Below are 12,625 nucleotides of genomic sequence, written 5' to 3'. Positions count from 1 at the left end.
ATGAGCAAGGTATGTTTTTCCACTTACGGAGGTCCTTTTTAGTTTCTAGCAGTAGTACTTTGTAGTTTTCTTTGTATAGGTCTTTTACATCTTTGGTAAGATTTATTCCTAAGTATTTTATCTTCTTGGGGGCTACCGTGAGTGGTATTGATTTGGTGATTTCCTCTTCGATGTTCTTTTTGTTGATGTAGAGGAATTCAAGAGATTTTTGTATGTTTATCTTATAACCTGAGACTCTGCCAAACTCTTCTATTAGTTTCAGTAGTTTTCTGGAGGATTCCTTAGGGTTTTCTGTGTATAAGATCATGTCATCTGCAAATAGAGATAGTTTTACTTCCTCCTTGCCAATCCGGATGCCCTTTATTTCTTTGTCTAGCCTAATTGCTCTGGCTAGGACCTCTAGCACAATGTTGAATAAGAGCGGTGATAAAGGGCATCCTTGTCTGGTTCCCGTCGAACTGCTGATCTTAATGGGACCAGGAGACACAAATCTAGGTGAGTGGTGGAGGCACACGTGGAGCTGAGAATGTCGAGTCAGCCAACGCTTTGCCAGCACCGTCCACCAAACAAAGTAGGATGAGATTGCCAGTCTGGTGAGACAGCCAGTCTGGTGCCCAGCTGCTCTGCAGCGTGGCATTATTCCCTGGAACTACTGTGGGCCCACTCCCAGCAGCCCCAGGCACACAGCCACTCATCATGTTCTCAGAGAGGGGGCAGCAGGAGCTGTACTTTACGACCTGGTGCAGGAGGTCACTGGACAACCATTCCCTCCCTGTGCCATCCTCCCCCTATCACTCCATATCATCATCCAGAGCATTTTGGAGATGACAAGCTGCAGGTGATGCCTAGCTCTGTACAATGCAATCTCTACTCTCTCACAAGGCAGTTAGAAAAGACGTGAAATAAAAATAAGCAATTATATGTTTTTCATTTTTTTTTTTTTAATGCATAAGGTCAAAGCTAAATGTTTTACAGGAAAAGACAAAAGCAGCATTTAACTGAGATGAGTATAAAGGGATGTAATGGGGACAATTCTGCAGGCAGACTGCATGGGGTGAAGAGAAGCAGAATTCACGCTGGATGCATGAAAGGAGGTGCAGAAAGCAGCAGTCTTGTTTGGGGTTCTGAATGTGGACAGAGGCCTGATTGTTAGCTGGTAGAGGTAGGTGAGTCTCCATTTTGCCACGGTTCAGAAGTGGGATGAGCAGAAATTAGAGCTGTGGGAACAGAGGCAGCAGAAGCTGGTATGGCTGGGTCCAGCGCCTGGAATGGATTGTACATGAGTCAAATGTGGAGTCAGCTGAGGGTAAGAGACGCTGGGTACATGGGCCTAAGAAGGACACTAGGGACAGGAGGGAATTGCCATTTTCCATCCACCCCATCTAGCAGCTCATCAGAATGCTTCACGTTGCTTACTGGGTTTTTTTTAATGCTCATGTCTTAGCTCAACAGTTAGTCTATATGTCTTCTTCTCCAAAGAGAGTCCAGTTTTCTTCTTCTTCCCTCACAGACCCTCTCTGGGTTCAAGGATAGGCTGTTAAATACTTTACATGGATCCCGACAAAAACCCATCAGCTGGTAAACCCTTTGAAAGAACATTGTCCAGCCCACTTGCTGTGGACACATCATAAAGAGGGACCAATCACTAGAGAAGGACACCATGTTTGGTGGAGAAGAAGGACGACGGTGTGGGAAACCCTCGGTGAGATGGACTGGCACAATAGTTGCAATAATGGACTTGGACATGCTGGTGACTGTGAGTATGATGTAAGACGAGGCACAGTTTCATTCTGTTGTACATAAGGTCGCCATGAATCAGAGTCGACTTGATGGCAGCTAACAACAAACCCTTTTAAAGGGGTAAGGTTAGAATGAGGTGTATCATTTCTGCCATGGATGAACACAATAGTTTCTTAACAGTAGCTCCACTCTTGGTCCCTAGATGGCAAGAACAAATATTTCAATCATCATACCCCCCAGGACTGTGTTTGGGCTTCTGGGTGTCCAAAAACCTGGCTGAATAACATAAGAGGGGAAAGCAGGTGAGTAAGGAGCTCACTGTTGTAAGCTACCGCCAAGAAAGCTGTTCATCACACATGAACAGACACCTGTGTGTCTCCTTTGGAGACACTATTGTAGGTGGCAAGAATGTGTCACGAAGAGCTCAGAGTCTCCTTGGGAGAGATGGACAAAATGTCAATTTAAAAACAGAATGCTAAGTGCTGGGACAGAAGTGAGAGAGTCTGTTAATACATATGTGCACTCGTAGGGACAGCAGACTAGGAGAGTCAGGAAAGACATTGCAGAGGAAGTGACATCCAGCAGAGTCTTGGAGATGGAACAAGAACTAAGCAAGAATGGGACACACCAGCAGAAGGAGGCAGAGGAAAAGAAGTCTTTGAATGAGACAGAAGGAAGAGTCAAGTGAGATCGCCAAAATCAAGGGAAGAAAAGGCTTCAAGGATGCAATTATCAAATTAATTGTGGTAGGTTGCAAAAACAGCTGCCATACTTCCCTTCCTACATGTCACACTAACTCTTGTGTGGGTCAATGGGACACTAGAAACGTGATGCAAACAGATCTGAGAAGCCACACACTGAGGCCTGTTCGCTTGATTCTTTTGGGAACATTGCTACCTCCACCATGTGAACAAACCCAGGCTAGCGTGCTGGATGAGAAGTGACATGTGGCCTGGTTACTTCCTTTGGCCCTGCTGACAGCCAGCCAACCCCCAGACATGTGAGCTGACCATACACAAGGGATGCCAAAAGATACCTTGTGGGACAGAGACAAGTGGTGCCAGCTTAGCTGAGCCCAAAGCTCCAACCCATAGAACTATGAGCAAATAAATGGTTCATGTCTTAAGCCACTAAGTTTTGGGATGGTTTGCTACACAGCAAAAGCTAACTGATATGCTGATAAATGCTACTGAAAGATCAAGAAAGACTATTATATCTCTGAGTGCCCTGAAGCAGTTTCAGTAGAGTACTGGGGAAGAAGACAGACCTCAGTGAGCCGGGAAAAAAAGAAAAAAAGCCAAACCCATTGCCATCGAGTCAACTCTGACTCGCAGCGACCCTATAGGACAGAGTACAACTGCCCCACAGGGTTTCCAAGGAGTGGCCGGTGCATTCGAACTGCCAACCTTTTGGTTAGCAGCTGAACTTTTAACCACTGTGCTACCAGGGCTCCGCAGTGAACTGAAAGTGACTAACAACAATAGCTGTCACTGAAACAGCACTTAAATGTAAGTGTGCTTAACCACTAGCTATGTATTTTACATGTACCATCTCGATTACTCCTCAAACACCCTCTGAGTTAAAATACTGTTATCTCAAACTGCAGCTTTTATTTCTAGGTGGTAGGAGGTCCCTCTCCACTATGCTTGCTTACCTCTTCTATTATTTCAAAAGAGATTGACTCAAGATACAACCTAATCCGTAGATTGTGTCCTGCCTCATTAACATAATTGCCTCTAATCCTGCCTCATTAACTTCATAGAGGTTAGGATTTACAATGCTTAGGGTAAGTACATCAGATCACAAAATGAGGACAACCATACAATACTGGGAATCATGGCCTAGCCAAGCTGACACATAATTCTGGGGGGACGCAATTCAGTCCATGACAGTTTATAAAATAAATAATATGATCCATGAGTAATGTGCCCCTTAAAAAAATCAACTTTTTGACACTGAATGGTCAATGTTTACCCAAAAGCAAAGATGAGAAGGCAAGGAGGGGCAGGGAAGCTAGATCAATGGAAAGAGAACAAGCAGAATAGAAACAGAACAAACAGAATGGAAATACTAAGAATGCTGACACATGGTGAAAATTGTAACCAATGTCACAAAATAATCTGTATAAAAACTATTAAACAGGAACCTAATTTGCTGTGTAAACCTTTACCTAAAACACAATGTATTTTTAAAAAATAACAGAAGTTTTTAAAGAGTCCATAAACTTCAGAACTACCATACGATCCAGCAATCCCACTCCTTGGAATATATCCTAGAGAAATAAGAGTCTTCACACAAACAGATATATGCACACCCATGTTCATTGAACCACTATTGATGACAGCAAAAAGATGGAAGCAACCAAGGTGCCTATCAAAGGATGAATGGATAAATAAATTATGCTATATTCACATAAGGGAATACTACGCAATGATTAAGAACAGCGGTGAATGTGTGAAACGTAACATGGAGGAATCTGGAAGGCATTATGCTGAGTGAAATTAGTCAGTTGCAAAAGGACAAATATTGTATGAAACCACTAATAAGAACTCGAGAAAAAGTTTAAACACAGAAGAAAAAAATCTTTGATGGTTACGAGGGTGGGGAGGGAAGCAGAGGGATATTCACTAATTAGATAGTAGACTAGAACTATTTTAGGTGAAGGGAAAGACAACACCCAATACAGGAGAGGTCAGCACAACTGGGCTAAACCAAAAGGAAAGAAGTTTCCTGAATACAACCAAATGCTTCGAAGGCCAGAGTAGCAGGGATGGGGGTTTGGGGACCATAGTTTCAGGGGACATCTAAGTCAACTGGCATAACAAAATGTATTAAGAAAACGTTCTGCATTCCACTTTGGTGAGAGGTTTCTGGGGTCTTAAACGCTAGCAAGTGGCCATCTAAGATGCATCAGTTGGTTTCAACCTACCTGGAGCAAAGGAGAATGAAGAACGCAAAAGACATATGGTCAAGATGAGCCCAAGAGACAGAAAGGGCCAGATAAGCCAGAGACTCCATCAGACTGAGACCGGAAGAACTAGATGGTGCCCAGCTACCACCGAGCACTGCCCTGACAGGGAACACAGCTGGGAATCCCTGATGGAGCGGGAGAACAGCGGGATGCAGATCTCAAATTCTTGTAAGAAGACCAGGCTTAATGGTCTGACTGAGACTAGATGGACCCTGGATGTTATGGTCCCCAGACCCTTTGTTAGCCCAAGACTGGAACCATTCCCAAAGCCAACTCTTCAGACAGGGATTGGACTGGACTAAAAGATAGATTGGACTGGACTAAAAGATGGATGAGGATACCAGTGAGGAATGAGCTTCTTGGCTCAAGTAGACAACTGAGACTATGTGGGCAACTCCTGTCTGGAGGTGAGATGAGAAAGAAGCTGGACAGGAGCTAGGTGAACAGACACAGGGAATATAGGAAGGAGAGGAGGAATGTGCTGCCTTATTAGGCGGGAGCAGCTAGGAGTAAACAGCAAGATGTGTATAACTTTTTGTATGAGAGACTGACTTGATTTGTAAACTTTCACTTATAGCACAATAAATTAATTAATTAAAAAAATGTTACCAAAAACATGAAAAGACAAGCTACTGATTGGGAGACTATCTCCAGAAATCATACATCTGACAAGAATCTAATAACCAAAATATACATAAAACTTAGAAAACTTAACAAAAAGACAACCCAATCACAAAATGTGCAAAGGACGTGAAGAGACATATCACGAAAGAGGACATTCAAATGGCCACCAAACACATGAAAATATGCTCAGTGTCATTAGCCATGAGAGAGATGCAAATCAAAACCACAATGAGATACCATTTCACTCTCACTAGGATGTTGTTATTGTCAGGTGCTATCAAGTTGTTCCAACTCATAGTGAGCGTATCTATGTACAACAGAACAAAACACTGCTTGGTCCTGAGCCATCCTCACAATCATTGTTATGCTTCAGCCCATTGTTGCAGCCACTGGGTCAATCCATCTCGTTGAAGGGTCTTCCTCTTTTTTGCTGACTGTATACTTTACCAAGCATGATATCTTTCTCCAGGGACTGGTCCCTTCTGATAACATGTCAAAAGTATGTGAGACAAAGTCTTGCCACCCTCGCTTCTAAGGAACATTCTGGCTGTATTTCTTCTAAGACAGATTTGTTCTTCTGGCAGTCCACAGTACAGTCAATATTCTTCACCAACACCACAACTCAAATGCATCAATTCTTCTTCCATCTTTCTTACTCATTGTCCAACTTTCACATGCATATGAGGAGACTGAAAACACCATGGCTCCTGTGAGGCACACCTTAGTCCTTAAAGTGAGATCTTTTTTTTTTTTTTTTTACTGCTTTAAAGAGGTCTTTTGCAGCAGATTTGTCCAACGCAATATTTTGTCTGATTTCTTGACTGCTGCTTCCGTGGGTGTTGATCCAAGGAAAATGAAATCCTTGAGAACTTCAATCTTTTCTCCATTTATCATGATGTTGCTTATTGGTCCAGGTGTAAGAATTTTTTATTTATGTTGAGGTGTAATCCATACTGAAGGCTGCAGCCTCTGATCTTCACAAATAAGTGCTTCAAGTTCTCTTCACTTTTGGCAAGCAATGTTGTGTCATCTCCATATCACATGTTGCTAATGAGTCTTCCTCTAATCCTGATGCCCCAGTTCTTCTTCATATTGTCCAGTTTCTTGGATTATTTGCTCAGCATACAGATTGAACAAATATGGTGAAAGATACAATTCTGATGCACACCATTCCTGATTTTAAACCACATGGTATCCCCTTGTTCTGTTCTAGCAACTGCCTCTTGGTCTATGTACAGGTTCCTCATGAGCGCAATCAAGCGTTCTGGAATTTCTGTTTGTCATGGATTGTACTGTGTCCCCCCATAGTATCTGTCAACTTGGCTAGGCTGTGATTCCCAGTATTGTGTGATTGTCCACCATTTTGTCATGTGATGTGATTTTCCTATGTATTGTAAATCCCACCGCTATGATGTTAATGAAGTGGGATTAGTGGCAGTTAAGTTAATGAGGTAGAACTCGATCTATAAGATTAGGTTGTATCTTAAACCAATCTCTTTTGAGATATAAAAGAGAGAAGCAAGCAGAGAGACACGGGCAGGCAGGGGGCCTCATACCACCAAGAAAGCAGCGCCGGGAGCAGAGTGTGTCCTTTGGACCTGGGGTCCCCATGCCTGAGAAGCTCCTAGGCCAGGGGAAGATTGATGACAAGGACCTTCCTCCAGAGCTGACAGAGAAAGCTTTCCCCTGAAGCTGGCACCCTGAATTTGGACTCCTAGCCTATTAAACTGTGAGAGAATAAATTTCTCTTTGTTAAAGCTATCCACTTGTGGTACTTCTGTTACTGCAGCACTAGATGACTAAGACATCATTCCTCACAATGTTATCCATAATGTGTTATAATCCACACAGTGGAATGTCTTCGCATAGTCAATAAAACATGGATAAACATCTTTCTGGTACTCTCTGCTTTCAGCCAAGATCCATCTGACATCAACAATATTTCTCCTTACACGTCCTCTTTTGAAATCGCCTTGAATTCCTGGCAGTTTCCTGTCAATGTAATGCTTCAACTGTATTTGAATGATTTTCAGCAAAATTTTACTTGTGTGTGATATTAATAATATTGTTCGATAATTTCCGCATTCTGATGGATCACCTTTCTTTGGAACGGACACAAATACGGATCTCTTCCAGTCAGATGGCCAGGTAGCTATATTCCAAATTTCTTGGCATAGATGAGTGAGCACTTCCAGCACTGTATCCGTTTGTTCAAACATCTCAGTTGGTATTAAGTCAATTCCTGAAGGCTTGTTTTTCACAACACCTTCAGTGTAGCTTGGACTTCCTTCAGTACCATCAGTTCTTGATCATATGCTACCTCCTGAAACAGTTGTATGTCAACCAATTCTTTTTGATACAGTCCCATCTTCTTTTGATGTTTCACGCATCGTTTAATATTTTCCCTGTAGAATCCTTCAATATTGCAACTCGAAGCTTGAATTTTTTCTTCAGTTCTTTCAGCCTGAGAAATGCCAAGTGTGTTCTTCCCTTTTGGTTTTCTAACTCTAGGTTTTTGCACATTTCATTATTTTACTTTGTCTTCTCGAGCTGCTCTTTGAAATTTTCCGTTCGGCTCTTTTACTTCATCATCTCCTTTTGTTTTTGCTATTCTATGTTCAAGAGCAAGTTTCAGAGTCTCTTCTGACATCCATTTTGGTCTTTTCTTTCTTTCCTTTTTTTTTAATTTTAGATTTTTAAGGAACCACCACACTGTTTTCTACAGTGGCTGTACAACTTTGCATTCCCACCAGCAATGGATAAGGGTTCCAAGTTCTCCACATCCTCACCAACATGTGTTATTTTTATTTTTTTATCTTAGCCATCTTAGTGAGTCAGCCTAAAGGCCCATCAACAGATGAATGGATAATCAAAATGTGGTACATATATACCATGTGATATAACTCAGCCAGTAGGAGAAACGAAGTCTTGATAAATGCTACAGTATGGATGGAACTTGGAAACATTATACTGAGCAAAATAAGCCAATCACAAAAAGACAAATATTGTATGACCTCACTTACATAAAAAGACAAGAAAAAGCAAATGCATAGAGACTATAGTTTATTAGTGGTTACCAGGGATGGGAGGGAGTGGGAAAAGGGGGGTTAATGTCGATGGAAAAATTGCATTAAGGGTAGGGTTGCACAGCTGATTATTGCAATTGCTGTCAGTAAGTCATACTCCTATAAAAAGTTGAACTAAGGAAAGTTGTTTGATATATTTACAACAATGACAAAAAAAAAAAAAAAGCATCTGTTGAGGCTGCTTACGTACAACCTCATGAGATTTGGTTCCTTGGTTTGGAGCCTTAGAGTCATGGTTTCATGGAACATCCCAGTTAACTTGCCTAATAATGTGTTTAGTGCTTCTGTTTTACCTCCTAGTGAGTTACGTAGTGCTTTCAAGTGGCCATCCAAGGCACAACAATTGGTCTCTATTCCCCTGGAGAAAGAAGGCGAGTCAGGAACAGCAAGAGGATATGGAATGTGTGGCTAATTGCTTCCATGAACAACTACTTCCTTTGCCATGAGACCAGAAGAACTGGATGGTGTTCAGCTACCATTACTGAACATTTTGATCAAAGATTCTATAGAAGAATCCTGATCAAAAAGGGGGAAATACAGAACAGAATTCACATTCTCAGACTGTAGACTTTCTGGAGTCATGGAGGCTGGATGAATCCCAGAAACTACTGCCCTGAGATAATCTTTAAACCTTAAACCCAAAATATCCCCTGAAGTCTTTTTAAAACCAAACAATAGGTTAGCTTAACCAGTAAAGAGTGTCTGCCTTGAGCATTTATGCTCTTTTAAGAACTAGCTATATGAGATGAAATTGACAACAGCAACTTGAAAGATTAGACAGGAACCCTGGCGGGCAGTGAGTTTGTTAATGAGGGAGGAACAACTCAGAAAAGGAGGGTGAGAATGGTTGCATAACGATTTAGTGACACTAAATGTCACCAAATGTAAAAACTGTTGAATTGGTATATGTTTCGCTGTGTATATTCTCAACAACAAAATAAGTAAAATTTAGGAAAACAAAACAATGAACGTAAGGAATAAAATAAATATCCATGAGTCCTCACTGATGTCAAGAAGCAACTGGATAAGTAAATATAGGAGGGAGAAAGGATAGTTCCTAATAGAAGAATTCAAATTAATAAACATGAAAGGAATGAGGGAGATATAAAATCACCACTAGGTACTATTAGGTAATAATCGCAGGTAAAATTCCACTAACGGGTAATAAAATCCAGGGGCAAAAGTTTGAGGAGGAAGAGGAATATTTGTATAGCCCAAAGATATTTACTAATTACAAAGGAAAAATGCTAACTTTAGAGTGGACAAACCTGGCAGACATCGCCTTAACTGAGTGGTCAAGGTTAACATTATCAGCAATAAAACACAATGACATCGTGAACCCCCTGATATGGTGCACTGAAAAGGACGCAACATCATTTCGCTGATAGTCTTGCCAAAAATGCATTACCTTCTCTTTCCTCAGCTGCTGCTAAGGTGCTCTGTTCTTCCAAAGAAGCTAAGGCCGTGTTGGGGTGAGGCCCTTACTTCATTCAGCAACTAGTTACCCACCCAGCAACCACCAGCCAGTACTCCCACACCACGGCCTCTGTCTCCGAGCTCACCTTCATATACTCAGCCCTCATCCTGCACAATGATGAGGTAACCATCACAGAGGATAAGATGAATGCCCTCATTAAAGCAGCCGGTATAAATGTTGAACTTTTCTGGCCTGGCTAGTTTGCAAAGGCCCCAGACAACATGAACATCAGAAGTCTCACCTGCAATGTAGGGGCTGGTGAACCTGCCCCAGCATCTAGTGTTGCACCAGCGGGAGGACCTGCACCCTCCACCACTGCTGCCCCCGTTGAGGACAAGAAGGTGGAAGCAAAGAAAGAAAAGCCTGAAGAATTCAATGATGACGCACGCTTTGGTCTTTTTGACTAAACCACTTTTTCAATACACTGAATAAAAACCTGAACTCTTAAAAATAAAATGCATTATCCCAATCCGAGAAAAAAAAAAAAACACAAATTGAGGGACATTCTTCAAAATAAATTGTCTATAAATAACTGACACAGAAGTGTCACTTGTCAATATCATGAAAGGCAAAGCAACACTGAGAAACTCTCAAATCGAAGGAGACACTGGAGATGCGACAACTAAATGCAATATGGGATCCTGGAATGGATCCTGGAATGGAAAAATGACGTTAATGGGAAAACTGGTGAAAACTGAATTAGGTTTGTTGTTTAATACACAGTATTGTAGCAAGGTTAATTGCTTGGCTTTGATAATTGTACTGTGGTTTCTTAAACATTAACATCAGGGAAGATTAGGTGAAGAGAAGGAGTCCCTGAGTGGTGCAAAGAGTTAAGCCCTTGACTACTAACCCAAAGGTTGGGGGTTTGAGCCTACCCAGAGGCACCTTAGAAGAAAGACCCAGTGATCTGCTTCTGAAAGTCACAGCCTGAAAACCCTATGGAGTGTAGCTCTACTCTGAACACATGAGTTAGACCTGACTTAACAGCAACTGGCTTGGTTCGTTGTTGTTAGGTGAAGGGCATATGAGAACTCTATATTTTCTGTGCAACTTTTCTTTAAATCTAAAATTATTTCAAAATAAAAGTTTTTAAATATGGAAAAAAAAGTCCATAAACTCCAGAACTGACAGACCAAAAAATAAAACAGTTCCCAAAGCTTTATAATTATTTACTAACTTCTATTAAACAATAATTTTCCCCAAATTTATATTCAAAGTTGAAAAAATAGACAGCTATTTTTCCCTTGTCAGCTAAAAAACTTATCAAAGATTCACAACAAATATTTATAACAAAAATATTAATAAAAGACCAATTAAAACCAAAAAATGAGTGTATGGCCACATATTTAGGTGTATAGCATATATATGTACGAGTAGGTACAGGTGAGAATATACGTGTGCACAAATAGATGTATCTATATGTATGTACGAGTAGGTACAGGTGAGAATATACGTGTGCACAAATAGATGTATCTATATGTATGTGTACATACAGATATGTGTGTTCACAGATACATATTCATAGAGGATAGTTACAGATAACTCTCAGATATAACCAAATAGTTTACTAGAATGGTTTCCTGAGTTGGAAGGCGTAGGACCTTAGTGTCATAGACAACTCAGTCCAGTGGCATCACAAAGTTCATGTTCTGCATGCTAGTAAGGTGAGTAGTGTCTGAGGTCTTAAAGCTTGTGAGCAGCCATCTAAGATACAATTACTGGTCTCTACTTGTTAGGAGCAAAAGGGAAAGAAGGAAACCAAAGTCTTGGAAAAGAAATTAGTCTACAGGGCTAATAGCCTACACAAGCCATGGCCTCATCTACCCTGAGATGAGAAGAAGTAGATGGTACCCAAATACCACTACTGACCATTCTGATCAGGTCCACAATAGATAGACCCTGACAGAACAAGAGAAAAAAGGCAGAACAAACTCAAATCTTTAAAAGTCCAGACTTAACTTGACCAACTGAGACCAGAGGACTCCCTGAGACTATCACCCTGAGAAACTCTTTAAACCTTAAACTGACAACTATCCTGAAGTTACCTTTAAGCAAAACAACAGATCAGCACACAAAATAAAGAATATTATCCGTAAGTGCGGTACTCCAATAAAAAACCATCTATATGAGACCAAAAGGTCAACAATTACTCTAAAGCAGAGATGTGACAATAAGGAGACAGGGAAACTAGAGTACTGGAAGCTGAACAACCAGAATGCAATTAAACAGAATGTTGACACACTGTGAAAAATGTAACTAATGTCACTGAACAATCTGTGTAGAAACTGTCGAATGAGAAACTAATTTGCTATAAACTTTCATAGAAAACACAATAAAATTTTTAAAAAGTTAAATTTCAAATTCTCCATTTAAAAATACACATTTAACTAACTACACAACAAAGAGCCCTGGTGGCACAACAGTTAAGTGGTCAGCTGCTAACTGAAAAGTTGGTGGTTGAAACGCACCAGCGGCTCCTCAGGAGAAAGGCAATCTGCTCACATAAAGATTACAGCCTAGAAAACAGGTGGGGCATCTAACAACAATAAAAATGACACAAGCTTTAAATAAAAATATTGCCTTCCATGCAATCTGATTCCCAGTCAATGCACCTCATGTGCAGCCACTACCTGTCTGTCAGAGAAGGCTGTGTGCTGCTAGGATGCTGAGCAGATTTCAGCAGAGATTCCAGACTAAGAGGCCTGAGGAAGAAAGGCCTGGTGA

At 41.0% G+C, this 12,625-nt stretch overlaps 1 protein-coding gene across 1 annotated transcript; it reads left to right on the top strand.

The window, feature by feature from the left end:
• Positions 1-1,732: 1,732 nt before the first annotated feature.
• Positions 1,733-10,305, top strand: LOC126087486 (60S acidic ribosomal protein P1-like). The gene is made up of 3 exons (XM_049905019.1): positions 1,733-1,756; positions 9,916-10,041; positions 10,117-10,305. The coding sequence occupies exons 1-3, from the start codon at positions 1,733-1,735 to the stop codon at positions 10,303-10,305; spliced, it is 339 nt and encodes a 112-aa protein (XP_049760976.1).
• Positions 10,306-12,625: the final 2,320 nt, after the last annotated feature.

The sequence above is a fragment of the Elephas maximus genome, chromosome 12 (genome assembly GCF_024166365.1).
Source record: "Elephas maximus indicus isolate mEleMax1 chromosome 12, mEleMax1 primary haplotype, whole genome shotgun sequence".
NCBI lineage: Eukaryota > Metazoa > Chordata > Mammalia > Proboscidea > Elephantidae > Elephas > Elephas maximus.
This window is presented reverse-complemented; position numbering and strand designations above follow the sequence as displayed.

Coding starts and splice junctions, on each gene's coding strand:
- LOC126087486 (XM_049905019.1), top strand. CDS start 1,733: ATGGACTTGGACATGCTGGTGACT. Junction 1,757..9,915: donor ACTTGGACATGCTGGTGACT/GTGAGTATGATG, acceptor TACTTCATTCAG/CAACTAGTTACCCACCCAGC. Junction 10,042..10,116: donor TAACCATCACAGAGGATAAG/ATGAATGCCCTC, acceptor AAGGCCCCAGAC/AACATGAACATCAGAAGTCT.